General features: G+C 38.9%; 1 protein-coding gene across 2 annotated transcripts in view; it reads left to right on the top strand.

Annotated features, from left to right (window-relative positions):
- The window catches only part of COL14A1 (collagen type XIV alpha 1 chain), a 219,022-nt gene that overhangs the window by 159,774 nt on the left and 44,718 nt on the right, over positions 1-14,530 (top strand). For both annotated transcript variants that reach the window (XM_059165716.1, XM_059165717.1), the window contains exons 37-40: positions 3,609-3,662; positions 7,269-7,364; positions 8,543-8,596; positions 9,148-9,201. In XM_059165716.1, the coding sequence (XP_059021699.1) occupies positions 3,609-3,662; positions 7,269-7,364; positions 8,543-8,596; positions 9,148-9,201 (258 nt within the window). The remainder of the gene's footprint in view (positions 1-3,608; positions 3,663-7,268; positions 7,365-8,542; positions 8,597-9,147; positions 9,202-14,530) is intronic.

Below are 14,530 nucleotides of genomic sequence, written 5' to 3'. Positions count from 1 at the left end.
AGACCCCCCAAAAAAAAAAAAAAAAAAAGCAAGGGTAGGGAGTCAGTTTGAGGAGGAAGAGGCTGTTATGCAGTTCCAAGTCTCTGCCTTTTTCTTAAGTAGGTTTCTAGAGATTTCTCTAGTTTCTCCCTTTCTTTGGTACAGAGAGGGAGACACCTTTACAAACGGGGACATGCCTCATAAATGTAAATGTCTCCTATAAAACTTTTACTCGGTTTTTCCTTTTCAGGGCTTCTCCTGTGTCTGCAGTTTCTTAAATAATCAGGCTGAAATAATTCTTCTGCCAAAGGGCACACTGTGAGGTGACAAATTGTGCTCCCTTTCAAGATCAAGTGGTGACTAAGGTTTAGAGAAGTAGGAACCTTCTTAAACTCTTGGTAGATGAGTAAACTGGCACAGCTTTTTTGGAGTTTGACAATATATTGGCCTACGCATCAAATTTCATTTATAATTCTACTTGTTGATATCCTAAATATTAACATTTGTACTTAAATATTGAAGTTTGTGCTTGAGGTCTGTGTAAGGATGTTAACTACAGAAGTGTTTAAACAGTAAAAGGAAAAAAAAAAGTGCATCTGGGTGGCTCAATCGGTTAAGCTTCTGTGTTTGGCTCGGGTCACGATCCAAGGGTTCTAAGATCAAGCCCCACATCGGGCTCCCTGCTCAGGGGTTGTCTGCCTTTCCATCTCCCTCTGCTCCTCCTCCTGCTTGTGCACGCTCTCTCTCTCTCTCAAATAAATAAAAATCTTTTAAAAAAATAAACAAAAAAAAAATGTGCAAGCAAACCCTGTTTCCAGTCATGAATAATGGTTAAACAAACAACTGTATAATCTAATACTTTGTTATTAAGTTAACAATGTTCTTGTTATACTGTTATAAGTTAAATCATAATATGTCATAGAAAAGAATCTCTAAAATATATTAAGTTAAAAAAAACTTAGAACTATGTAAAAAGTGTGATGTCACATATGTAATTTATAATATATCATATAATAGCACAATAATATTACAGGTAATATTTTCTATAGGTACATATATGCAGAAAATGCAGTTTTATAATTGTATTTTAAAAGTCTAGAGGAGGGGCACCCAGATGGCTCAGTGGTTAAGCATCTGCCTTCAGCTCAGGTCATGATCTCAGGGTTCTGGGATCGAGCCCCACATTGGGCTCCCTACTTAGCCGGAAGCCTTCTTCTCCCTCTCTCTCTACCCTTCCCCTGTTTGTGCTCTCTCTCAAATAAATAAAATCTTAAAAAAAATAAATGAAAGCCTGGAAGATAAGCAACAAGGTATTGGGCAGGGGAATGAATTTAAGTGTCTAAAACAAGCTGGAAGAAACCTTCGAGATCACCGGATCCAGTCTTTTCCCACTCATGCGAGTGTTTTGCTGATGGTACACAAAATGCTTTTCAGGGTCCTGTATGTAGCAGGAAATAAATTGGAAACACACACTGAGAAAGCTATTCCATTTTCTTTTTTTTTTAAGATTTTATTTATTTATTTGACAGAGAGAGAGAGAGGCAGCAAGAGAGGGACCACAAGCAGGGGGGTTGGAAGAGGGAGAAGCAGGCTTCCTGCTGAGCAGGGAGCCCAATACGGGGCTCGATCACAGAACCCTGGGATCATGACCTGAGCCAGAGACAGATGCTTAACAAATGAGCCACCCAGGCACCCCAACCTATTACATTTTCAATGAGCTTTTAATCCTTCTGCTCAGGAAAAAGAGATATTCTCAGTCTGGTGCAAATAGTTACTCATTTTTTTTTTTTTTTGGATTTGGTTATTTATTTCTTTTTTTAATAAACATATAATGTATTTTTAGCCCCAGAGGTACAGGTCTGTGAATCACCAGGTTTACACACTTCGCAGCACTCACCATAGCACATACCCTCTTCAATGTCCATAACCCCACCACCCTCTCCCAAACCCCCTCCCCCCAGCAACCCTCAGTTTGTTTTGTGAGATTAAGAGTCTCTTATGGTTTGTCTCCCTCCCAATCCCATCTTGTTTCATTTATTCTTTTCCTACCCCCCAAGCCCCCCATGTTGCATCACCAATTCCTCATATCAGGGAGATCATATGATAGTTGTCTTTCCCTGATTGACTTATTTCGCTAAGCATAATACCCTCTAGCTCCATCCACGTCATTGCAAATGGCAAGATTTCATTTCTTTTGATGGCTGCATAGTATTCCATTGTGTATATATACCACAACTTCTTTATCCATTCATCTGTTGATGGACATCTAAGTTCTTTCCATAGTTTGGCTATTGTGGACATTGCTGCTATAAACATTTGGGTGCACATGCCCCTTCAGATCACTACGTTTGTATCTTTAGGGTAAACACCCAGTAGTGCAATTGCTGGGTCATAGGGTAGCTCTATATTCAATTTTTTGAGGAAATCCCATGCTGTTTTCCAGAGTGGTTGCACGAGCTTGCATTCCCACCAACAGTGTAGGAGGGTTCCCCTTTCTCCACATCCTCGCCAGCGTCTGTCATTTCCTGACTTGTTAATTTTAGCCATTCTGACTGGTGTGAGGTGGTATCTCATTGTGGTTTTGATTTGTATTTCCCTGATGCCTAGTAAGGTGGATCATTTTTTCATGTGTCTGTTGGCCATCTGGATGTCTTCTTTGCAGAAATGTCTGTTCATGTCCTCTGCCCATTTCTTGATTGGATTATTTGTTCTTTGGGTGTTGCTTAATCTTTTTAACAAAGAACAAGCCCATGGCTCACAGACTTCAATAGAAACAAAATCTAGCTGAATTGAAACATTATAACATTATAGTATTTTTTTATTTTATTTTTTTAAATTTCTTTTCAGTGTATCAGAATTCATTGTTTATGTACAATACCCAGTATTCCATGCAATATGTGACTTTTAAGTTTACCTTCTATTCTTAATAAGTAATACATTTTTCAATTAACTATAGTGCCAAAATATTTGCTTTTAAGATTAGATTTAAATAGTCAGTTGGAAAATATTCAGTGTATACACATATATTTTTATGCACATATATACAAAGAATATGTTCCCAAGAATACGTATACACATACATAGATATGTATTATGTATGTACATTTTTTCTAGATAAAGAAAATGATATTAAGTAATTGTGCAGGTGGTGCATTAATAAAGCAAAAATATTACAGAGAATGCAAAAAACTGAAGTTCCAGTAACGCTGATTAGCCTCTTTTATGGTGTAAATAAAATTAAATTGTTACTATTTTTATATTCTTTTTATAATTTAAAAGAGTAATCACAAAGTTGTGGTATAAGACACACAATTTTAGATTAACAGTGTATTTTATTTGCATCTATTAATAGTAGTAGTCTTACACACTAAATTTCAAAAGACCATAGCTTTTTTTAATTTGAAAGGATTTGGCATAGAACGCTTTCTCAAACTATGAAATCATCTGCAGGAAGAGGTGAGTCTAGGTGGCAGATTTCCAGTAAAGGATCATAATGAACATATACCATTACACAATGAGTTGGCCTTTATTCAAAATAAGAATTACATAATCCATATTATTGAAGAAAATGGATGAAACATGCTATTTAAGACTTGTCTTTGTGCTAATACTTAACATCTGTTTGCCAGGGTGGTCCAGGACTCCGAGGACCAAAGGGCCAACGAGGTGAACAGGGTCCAAAGGTAATGTTCTCTCTGTATCTCTTTCTCAAAAATAGCAATAATGTAATTTTGGAGTTCAGTACTGTTTACCCTTTGCAGTCTAGAACCCCTTGTGTTTTTGCAAAAAGTTGTGTCTAAGTCTTTTCCCTTATTCTTAAAGACTTCTGTTTTTTCATAAAAGTATTTAAGAACTCTGTAAAAGAAATGTTGGTTTCCAGGTCAAAAATAGAATGTCAGTGTTCTGAGTATTTTAGTTTCCCAGGTAGTGTTCTTTCTCTACCTACAACAAAGTAAAGGAGAAAAATCTAATCACAACTAGGCAGCACTCCCTCCCGGGTAATTTCTCAAGTTTTAGAGTCCTACTCCCTCTCCACTAGGTATAATCAAACACACAGCTCTGTTTTCCTTTCTCACTGCCCAGGGCCACCACGGGTGCTGGTGTGGGCCATGTGCTGCACAAAGGCACCAGCTGAGATGACCAAGCCTTGCCAAGCCATGTCCACGCACACGTTTTCCTATTTTGCACAAAGGCGCCCTAAGGGATGGGCAGAAGCCCAGCCACTAATTGATTTCAGGCCTCACCATCTTCTATCTGGCTTTTGGCAGATCTTCTAACTGGTCTCCTGGCTCCAGTGATTTTGAATTTCTGATTGATTCTTTACATCTGCCCCCAGATTTATTTCTTTAAAGTTATGCTGTGTCATATCATACTTTTAAAAACTATAGTCATAGGCTGCTATTGTTTAGAGAGTATACGATTCACCTTCCGTGGTGCGGCATTCAAGGCCCTCTGTGATGTGACCCCCGTTTTATTTGTACCTGTTGCCCCACGTGATCTCCTCTCCACCCACCTGTAGTCTTGACTTACTGCTTCAGTATAGTCACTCACTCAATTTGCATGGTATTTTTTCTTGGGGAAGAGAACAAAAAATTTTACTATAAAACTGGAAACAAATGAAGCAAGGTAGAAGCTAACATGGGGGGAGGGGTAAGAAGTAAATGAAAGAAGACTGAAGATAAGGAGGCCCTAGCCAACCCAAAACTCCAATCATGAGATATCTCCTTTTCTGTTGGTTTAATTTTCTGAGATTGTTACACATATCTTAGGCATAGATTTGATGTTTCTTACCTGGCTCTCTCTCTTCTGGTCCTACAATGAAAGCCAGTGATTTAAAAGCCTCTTCTCAGACAGCAGTATAGGAGGTCCTCCTCAGTCCCAATTTGGGGCAGTGCCCAGGAGCTCCTGTAGATTCTGGCTTCCTCCGCCCATTGGGGTCCCTGCAGGATCCCATTGTTTTTTCAGCATTCTCACTGAGTGATGATTCTGATCATGAAGACTTGTTAGAAGTTCAAAGATGTTTGATGATCCCAACATTGACCTCTTACCTCTGATAATCCATTTCCAGGACCACTACTGAGGTGGTTGCTTCTCCACAATGATTTTGATGAATCAAAAGTATGAAGTTATTTTAGGAAAATAACTTATTTTTTTATATTTTTATTTTTTATATTTATTATTATATTTATATTTATATTATTTATTTATTATTATTTATTCATTATATTATTTATATTTATATTATTTATATTTATTATTATATTTTATATATTATATATTTGTATTTTATATTTTATATTTTTATATTTTTTATAACTTATTTTGGGAAAATATCTTGTTAGACAAAGGATCCTCACATGTCTACCAACGCGATAGTGTAGGAACAGATGAAGTATACCTTCCATATGGAAATCCCATGCTGTGTTATTTTCCATTTTGTGGGTCCATATTTTAACTGTAGCAAACAGATAATAAGAATTATCTTAAATTATCTTAATTTTCTTAATTAATTATCTTAATCATCTTAAAGCTGCCCTGCTGCTGGGCTCTCCAAGTCATTTTGGCTCATATTGTATAGAATAAAATGAGATCACATACCTTCTGCCTTTATGCTCCACTCTTAGTTCCTTAATAATATTTAATTAATATATGATTAAATGATTATAATTATTAACTAATATTTATCAATTACTGGTTTGTCTCTTCCATCATATTTTTTAAATCTAACTACCTCTGTCTCTCCTCCTCTTACACTATGTCTCTTATAAGAATAGTTTTCATTTGTTTTCTGCATCCTCACTTCCAAGTTTTGTTTTGTTTTGGTACATAAATATTTGTAGCATCTTTATTCACAATAGCAAAAAATTAGAAATGATTCAAGTGGTCATTAATAGGTGAATGAACAATTTTCTGCATAGCCATGCAATGGAGTTGAAAGGAACATACGATGAAGACATGAAATAAATGTATGAAACTCAACACCACTCTGAGCCATGAAAGAAGCATGAACCAATGAAGTTCACAGTATATAATTCTATTTACATATAACCGGAATCGTACTTAACCTGCATATGACTTCCCTTCCTGTAAGAATCCTGTAAAATTGCTCTTATTAAGGTCACCGATTACCTCCTTGTTATCAAATCCACAGGCTACAGTTTCATTCCTATCTTATATGAGGTCTCTACAGCATTTGATATGGTTGGGCACCTTCCTATTAGAAATTCTCGCCCCCGTACCTTTGGCCTTTCCTACACTGCTCAGGCTTCTCTTTCTCCCCTTTCTACCTGTTTTCATCTCATCTTTCCAGTTTCTTCTGTTACTGTCTCAGCAGTCTCCGTAAGAACCTCACCCACACACACGTCTCCCCCGACTCCAAAATCCATCCCAGCTCAGACATCTCTCAATCCCCAGACTGTTGGACGTGTCCACACGGTTATCTCCATGAACTTGAAACGTAACCGACTATGCTCATTATCTGCCCCCACTTTTTCTTCTGCATTGCTTGTCCCAAGTAACGGATTCATCAGCTTCACATTTAACATGATATCCAGGTGTTGGAAATCTTAACTTTCACTAGTTCTCACTGGAGTCCCAGAATGAGAGAAGGACAAGGAGAAGAAGCTGAGGAGGTAGTTTTTCTGGAACTAGGATTACAGAGGTGATAGAGCTTTAGCCAAATCACAAGATCCAAACTGTGGAAATGAGAGTTCCTAATAGAACAGGAGTGCCTGATTCTGAGAAGGAAGGAAATCAAGTAATAGTGCCCCAAGGGCAGGTCATGAGGCAGACAAGGAAGAGGCACGAAGGGATGGTGGGATCAAGAGGAGGAAGCAAACAGGGACTGGGTGCAAAGTCTTCAGTAACGCAGGAGTGCCCCCGAGATGGGTGGCTGACAGGCATGGAGGTGGAGAGAATGTAGTTCAGCCAGATGGGATGAACCTCCATGCCACAGACCAGGAGGGTGGTCTCGAAGTACTTTCTATCTTTCGGATGTTATGGAGTGTGGGGGGTCTCGTTACTCACATAGTTGGCATAACCCTCTTATTTACAGAAGAAAAAAATTAAAGTTGCAACAACCCCTATGTGTTTACCCTTTTGGTTTACTGATGACATCTTGTCTGGGAGGTGTACCATCTGAGGCATGTTGTCTTGCTATCCTATCAGCGTTTTGTGTCTCAGGAACATTTCTGTAAGGAAATAAATTACAAGTGCTCTAAGCAGAAATACTGTTTGAGTACCAAGAATCTAACTTGCCTCTGGAATTATTTTCTTCTCTTATGTTCCAGGGACCAGAGGGCCCTCGAGGTGACACAGGCCCTCCAGGACCCCAGGGCCCCCCTGGACCCCAAGGACCAAGTGGTCTGTCCATTCAAGGAATGCCTGTGAGTAGTGTGTAAAAATTTGTGTGGATTTTATTGGGATCCCTTTTTCATGAGTTCTAAAGAGTGAACTTTTGTCTTCTGTGCCCTTTATATAATGAGCCTCAGTCCCTTTCAACCCCTAAAAAAAAAAGAATTGAGAAATGGAAGCATTAACTGAGAGATCATGAGTTCATTCACTAGCCAATTTTTTGTTAAGCGTTGATGGTTTTTACAAATAGTTACATCCACACAGAATAGGTATATCTATAAGCAATTTGCCTAAGGAGAGAAATGGGGCTATGACAATTATTTTCCTTTTTCTTGTTGGATCAAGTCCTTAACAGATGTAATAAAATCTAGAAAGTAACAAATTCAAGTTGTTTGCTATGGATATGTAGTAATCATGGATATAGATTGATGGAAGCCATTTATTTATGATTTTTATCTCAATGGGCATCAAAGGACAGGGCATTTAGCTGGAGTTTGGGATTATAGAAAGTGTATTTTATATAGCCAACTCTATTTGTAAAAGCTGTTTGTATCATGGAAAACAAATTTAATACCACTTACTGATTTTCATTAATCTTCCTCTAGGGATCAAGATTTCAAGAATAAAACCAATTTCTATAAACCAAAATTAATATTAGAAGCAAACAAGTCTTTTAATCACATTTTTAGTCATCTTTCTGGGCATATAACTCTGTCTCCCTCACTGAGAAATTTCCTGTTCTGGGTTATTTTCACGGTTTAGAAAGCATTAGCATTCCAGTGACTCAATTGGTACTACTACTAATAAGTCTTTGGTAAGGTCTTGCTACCTGCCAGGTCCTGTGTTTGCTTTTCTGTTCCTATATCTTTCTAGCCAAAACAAAAGCAGAATTGTAGATAGATGTGAACCTCAAAAATCTGAGCTATCAATAGTATCAAACTGTTCAGTCTCTCCTCCACAGATGTACAGTATGGGCTCACCCATATCAGACTGTGTTCTGTGTTTTAAATGTTCCACTGTATAAATGTTCAGCTCCGTAGGCATGCTTACATATGGGAGGTAGCATATGTGGGAAGCGAAACATGCTGTGTTTGGGTGTTAGCATGAAAGCAAGTTAATGTTGACAATGTTAGAACAGTCAGTGGAGAGAAAGAAGAGACGAAGAATTTACCCTACCTGAATGTAACCCCGAATGCTTTTGGCTATTCAGGGAATGCCGGGTGCTAAAGGAGAAAAAGGAGAGACAGGCCTTCCTGGCCCACAGGTATGAGTTTTACTTTTTAATCTGCTTTAAAACAAACAAACAAAAAAACAAAAAAACACCTTAGCTTGGGGCACCTAGGTGGTTCAGTCAGTTAAGCATCCAAGTCTTGATTTCTGCTCAGGTCATGATCTCAGGGTTGTGGAATCAAGCCCCACATCAGGCTTCATATCGAGCCTGCTTAAGATTGTCTGTCTCCTTCTCTCTCTGTCCCCCACCATATGCTCTTAGCTTTAGAGCCTTACCAAGGTGGGGGGTTTTGGGGGGAAAGTTGTAGCTTCTAAAGTCAGCTGTGATTTTAGCAGTAAGTGTTTTCTGTATTAAAGACTGTTAACCTGTATTCATTCACCTTAGTTGCCTCTGAGAGCCATATAGAATTTCCCGAGGACAAGTCTCAGTGGGGGACATTTCTTTCATACAAATCATTTCTGGATTCTGAATTCACCTTTATGCTGTTAAATTGTTTGGAGCCCTTGATCTATTTCAGGGAAGGTGGGTAGAAATTGATTTCCAATTTCTGTGACTCTAACTTTTTTGGTCCTTGCTCTACCTAGGGTGTCCCAGGAGGCATTGGTTCACCAGGACGCGATGGGTCTCCAGGCCAGCGGGTAAGGCCCTGCCCAAGGTTGTTAGTGCATTAGATTTCTTACCAAGACATTCCTTATTTCTGGTAGTTTTCTAATAAGGAAGTGAAACTAGATGGTTTTTTTCCTTATTATTCCTTCTATCTATATTCTGCCTATCCTGTCTCTTTCCCCTCATTGACCTCTTCCATTAGTTTCATCTTCATTAGTTTCATCAAAACCTGAGAACTTTTATCAAACCTTCCCAAATTAATGACACCTCTTTCTGAACATACCCATAACCAGAATGCAACTTGCACTGAATTATGTGCATTGGTTTAGCAGATTTTCCAGGTTTTTTTTTTTCTCAATTTTCTAGACACAAACCCAAAGGAAATCAAGGATCACAGGAGTTGAAATTTAAGCATTATGACTATCCACAGTGTTCTTCATTTATTTGATATATGTCAATTAATATGTCTTTTAACCTATCCATATGGACAGCAATGAGGATAGGAAAGCTATTGCAAGCAGAGAACAGAATCTACAAAGGCATGAAGATGAAGATAAAGTGGGCCATTTTCCATATTGCACAGAGTTCAGTGTGGCTAGGGAGTAGAGTGCAGTGTGTGAATGTGTGTGTGCATATCTGTGTACACACACGTGCACACATTTAAATTTGGGAAGACTGTCGAGGAGTGAAACTGGACAGGTAAACACAAATTCAAGTTAATCTTTTTTTTGTTTTTTTTAACTGTCACTGATTCAGGATATGGGAGGCTCTACAGTTTCCCTCAAGACAAAATTATATGGAGCGGCAACTAGTTAGGTCCAATCCAATGAAGGCCAGCACATTTGGCGTGCACTGCTTATTTTTGTTACAACTTACCCACTGGGATAGCAAGTGGCTGGAAGACTCGTTTGTCTATTCAAACAAGACCTGCCTTTAGCTCAGAGTGGCTATATGGCTCAAAATAAGGAGATCGTTTTTTCTATAGAAATGTAGGTATGGGACCTTAAATTCCTTCCATGTTCTTTTTTTTTTCACCAAACTTTCATTTGCTTAAAAATCTCAGTTTAGTCTTTGCCCATTAAATGGAACTACTCAGTCTGTAAATCATGTACATGTAACTGTAAAGTTAGATTTATGTAGGTTTCTTGTGTATGTGGAAGGAGTATTTAGAAATATTTATATGTTTTGGCAAAAGGCTTAGGCTAAGATCCTGTTCGGTTACACACCTAGAATCTTTCATGATGCCTGAAGCTCTGGAAATGGCAATTCTAAAGATTTGGTTCAGTGAATTTACTTGATTTATCTATGTGTGGAGATGAGTCTTGGCAGAGAACTCCCAAATCAAACATATTGGATTGGTGTTTGAATCATTTGGTTTTAGAATTCTTTCTTTGAAAAATTCTTTTTTTTCCTTTTAAAACCTATATACTAACACAGACTTTTTATAATTATTTTGCTATTTCTTCAAACATGTTTTTAGGGAACGAACAGTCTTAGAGCTGTAATAAAGTGATGAGATATCTGTATGCAGATTTTTTTGTCCTTTCTCCCCCAGTATGGAGACAAAAAAACCTTTCAGAATGTGTTTAGCTCCCATTTTGAAAAATTCTTGGTTGCAGATGGACTTACTGGCTTTCAGGAGATACTCGTTCTTTGCAGACTCATGTTTAAAAAATATTGTGCCAATTCTGTGACAGTTGTTTTAGAGAAGGAAAATAGTATTTCAGTGTGGAACTTTAAGGGGTGCCATTAACACAGAATAAAATATAATGGCGCCCCCTAGAGCTGTACAACATGGCAGCCCTGCTTGAGGGAGAAGCTGCATAGATCTTATTTAATAAGATATTAGTTGAGCACTTATCTTAATTGAGCACATACTACATGCCGTGTGCTCGGCTCAGCCTGGAGAGAGTTCTCCAGTGCTCCAGAGCAGAAGGATCCAGAAGAAGAAAGACTTTCAATAGTTAAAGGAGGCAATTCCTAGACCATCTACTTATAGGACATGGAAGGATATGGTGGTGTCAGGAACTTGACTCTTAACCTGGGAAAACAAATGGGTCTTCTTCAGACACAGCAGAGAAAGAAGGAAAAGTGGGTGAAAACAGAGTTGTTTAGGTGGCTCTGATCTATGGGGGCTTAAGGAAAGTGAAAGGTCTAAAATAATAAGTTACTGATCAGGATAGTAAAGTAGGAGGTCCCGAGCCAAGATTTATGGGGGTCCCAGCAGATCCAGAACACAGAGCACCTTGATGGAAGCCCAGGTCCTTCTGGTACAGCAGGTCTCCATGGCTCGGCAGTGGGAGACAGGTGTCGCTGAGAGTCCTAGGGACAAAACTTCATGATTATTCCTCCTCTGCCTTGGCCATTTTAAAAGGCAAAGAAGAAAATAAAAGAAATGATAACAACTTCAGTATAGAACAGGCACTGGATGCTGAGACTTCCCACTGAAATGCCTGAAAAGCCACTTCCAGAAAACCGTCCAGTTAGGCTTGACCGCCCAGGGAATCAGGAAGGCAGAGCTATGTTGCCCTTTCGTCCCACTACCAGCTGAAATCACTTCCTGTTGCCTCACCTTCATGGCCCCTGATCCTGAGTGAGGAAAGCCCACTGTAGACAGAGAAGGGAGCAGTTGGAATAAACCTGGTTGATGGTTTCCAACATGTGCCTCTCGGTCCTTGGACTATCTCGGAGGTGAGAGCGGGAGGCAGGCTGAAGAACAGTGGGCTACTCCTTCCTGCTCACCCATCATTCTTTTTCATCTCTGTCTTCTCTTGTTGACAGGTAAGAACTCCCAGCCCAGAGGTAGCACCCTCTCCTCCACTCCCGGCTTAGGGAAAGATTAGCACGTCTTTTCTAGAGCTGGCGTCAATGTTACCCCCTTAATTTGGCCTGGAAGGAGGGAGAGCTTAGCAAAAATAAAAGGGAAAAGATTAAACATCTCCTCTTTAAACAGGGAACATGTTTTCTAATGTTCCTGGCTTATTCTGGCTTTTCCCAAGGGGAATCTTTGACTCTTAGAGACAACTCATACTCGGCTCTGGGCCTGGGGCCATAAGCTCGTCCAGCAAAAGTTGGACTTCTTCACTGAACAAGCCTTGGCAAGTGACAAAACATGGTGCAGGGCCACATTTTGAAAGGCAACAATTGCTAAGAGAGGAGGTCTCAAATGTTCATGCCACAAACAAGAAATGGTCACCATGTGATGTGATGGAGGTTATGGTAGCGATCATTTTGCAATATATAAATGTATCCAGTAAGCACATTGGTACCATACATCAATGATCTCTCAGTAAAGCTGAGAAGAAATTGTATATTCAAAAAATAAAAAATATAAGAAGGTAACTGTGTATAACAGCTCAAGTCAAGACTCAACAGTTGGGTGTAGACACCTTCATTCCCAACCATTCTGGCCAACAACATTCAGGGCACCTCTTTCTTTTTCACTATGTGTCTTGCCATCTCCCCCTTCTTCCTCCCTCTTCTTTCCTTGGTGTCTGTGACCCTAAGGCTTTCCTGTGATCTTTGAGCTCCTCTGATGAAGGGTGGGTCTCAGCCTCCACCCTAGACATCCGGTGGTCCTTAGCAAAACTAGGAAGAACAGGCAAGGCAGGGATGATAAACAGAAGAAATGAGGGTATGAACAGAAAAGGGAGGAAAACATAGAAAACACAACCTCTTTCCCAGTTCTGAAGTTCACTGACATCCAAGACCCAAGACCATGAGCTTTCTGTCAAACGCTCCACATAGAAATTGTAAAAATTATTTTTATTTTCCAATTCTTAATAAGGTTATATAAAAACGGCAGAGAGACAAGAAATAAAAATGACAAGGAGGTAGAGCTTTTATGGCACCTGAAAGATAGTAATTCCTCCATTGTCTGAATACAGAGGGTTTTCATTTTTAAATTCCAAATGAACTGAATTTGGAAAGCTTCCTTTGCCCCAGGTTCCTGTTCCCTGCATTTCCATGCCATAACCACAGCCTTCCTTTCTCAGCTGCAAAAAATGAAATAGTAAAAAAAAAAAAATTCTTCTGCATATGAATTCTGCTGAACTTGCGAGGTTGTGAAAAGCAGGATGTGCCGGTGGTGAATATGATAGATTTGGGCTGTTAACCAGGCCTGAGTTTGAACCCTTACCATAATGACATTGGACCGGTTGCTTACTATGTCCAAGCCTCACTTTACTCATCTGTGAAGCAGAAAAAATATTTGACTCCGTAGAGTTACTGAGGGAATAAATTCATAGAAAGAATTTCTATATAAAAATTTAATTTTAGCTTATCTAATTATTCACTGTTTTCAATGTGAACCTCATAAGTCAGGACAGTATACTATTTTATAATGCCTGTGCTTGACATATTAAGATAGCTTAGAAGATTTTAAAGAACTATAAAAAAGAACCTGAAGAAAAAGCAAAGGGTTTGTTGCTTTTGTTTAACTTTCTTGGATTCCACGTTGAAAGGACACTTGGAACATGCTTCCTTTAGATGTAGGTTTGAGTTCAATGCATACAAAGCCGTTTTTGTAATGAATGTCCTGTTTCATCAAAGTGAGTTGGACTTAAAATATCCTTGAGAAGTGGAACTCCAGTCAGTTATCTGGATTTAATTCCTGTCACCAATGTTGAGCAGCGATGAGAGACTGATCTAGGAAATATTTTGTTAAATACGAAGATTCAAGATAATATCCCCCTTGAGTATCTTCCTCATTCAGAAGAGGAAGTGTTTAGCCATCACAAAACTAGTGGGGAGGATGATTTGACTTTCCTTCTTGTGAGCCTAGATGGGTTTTTATAAATCATCCACAACGATAGACACTATACACCATTGGAATTTCACAGCTTATCTGAATAAAAATGGCAGGAATCATTATTACTAATTATTGACTAAGTGCAGGTGCTTTACAATGGATGTTCTGTAATCTTCAGAAGGACCACGAAAGCCAAACCCTGTTACTCCACTGTATAGATGAAGAATCTGGAGCTTTAAAAAAAGGGGGGGGGGGCAGCACAATGCCATTCAGCTAGCAAGGGTTGGAGCCAGGATTATGGTCCATCTCTCTGGTTCCAAAACTTAGCTCTTTCTTTCCACAAAATTCGGTTTCATAAAGGTCACTGGGAGATTTTGTTCATGTAGGAAAGTCTTCAATTCGAGATATTTAATAAACAGGATGGAAGATATCTTGCCTTGAATTTGGGGGCTGGAAGAAACCAGTTTGGGCTACTTGGTGAAGCAGAAGTTGATAGTTCCCACAGAGGAATAGCTTTTGATTACTTTTCACACTTATTTGGATGGTGACACATCTGGGCACAGTTGAGAGCAGTTACTTGGGGAATTTGTAATATGTTTTAACCAGTTTAC

This window comes from Mustela lutreola, chromosome 3 (assembly GCF_030435805.1).
Source record: "Mustela lutreola isolate mMusLut2 chromosome 3, mMusLut2.pri, whole genome shotgun sequence".
NCBI classification, from domain to species: Eukaryota; Metazoa; Chordata; class Mammalia; order Carnivora; family Mustelidae; genus Mustela; species Mustela lutreola.
The sequence above is the reverse complement of the archived record's forward strand: the minus strand, read 5'-3'. Positions and strand labels throughout refer to the sequence as shown.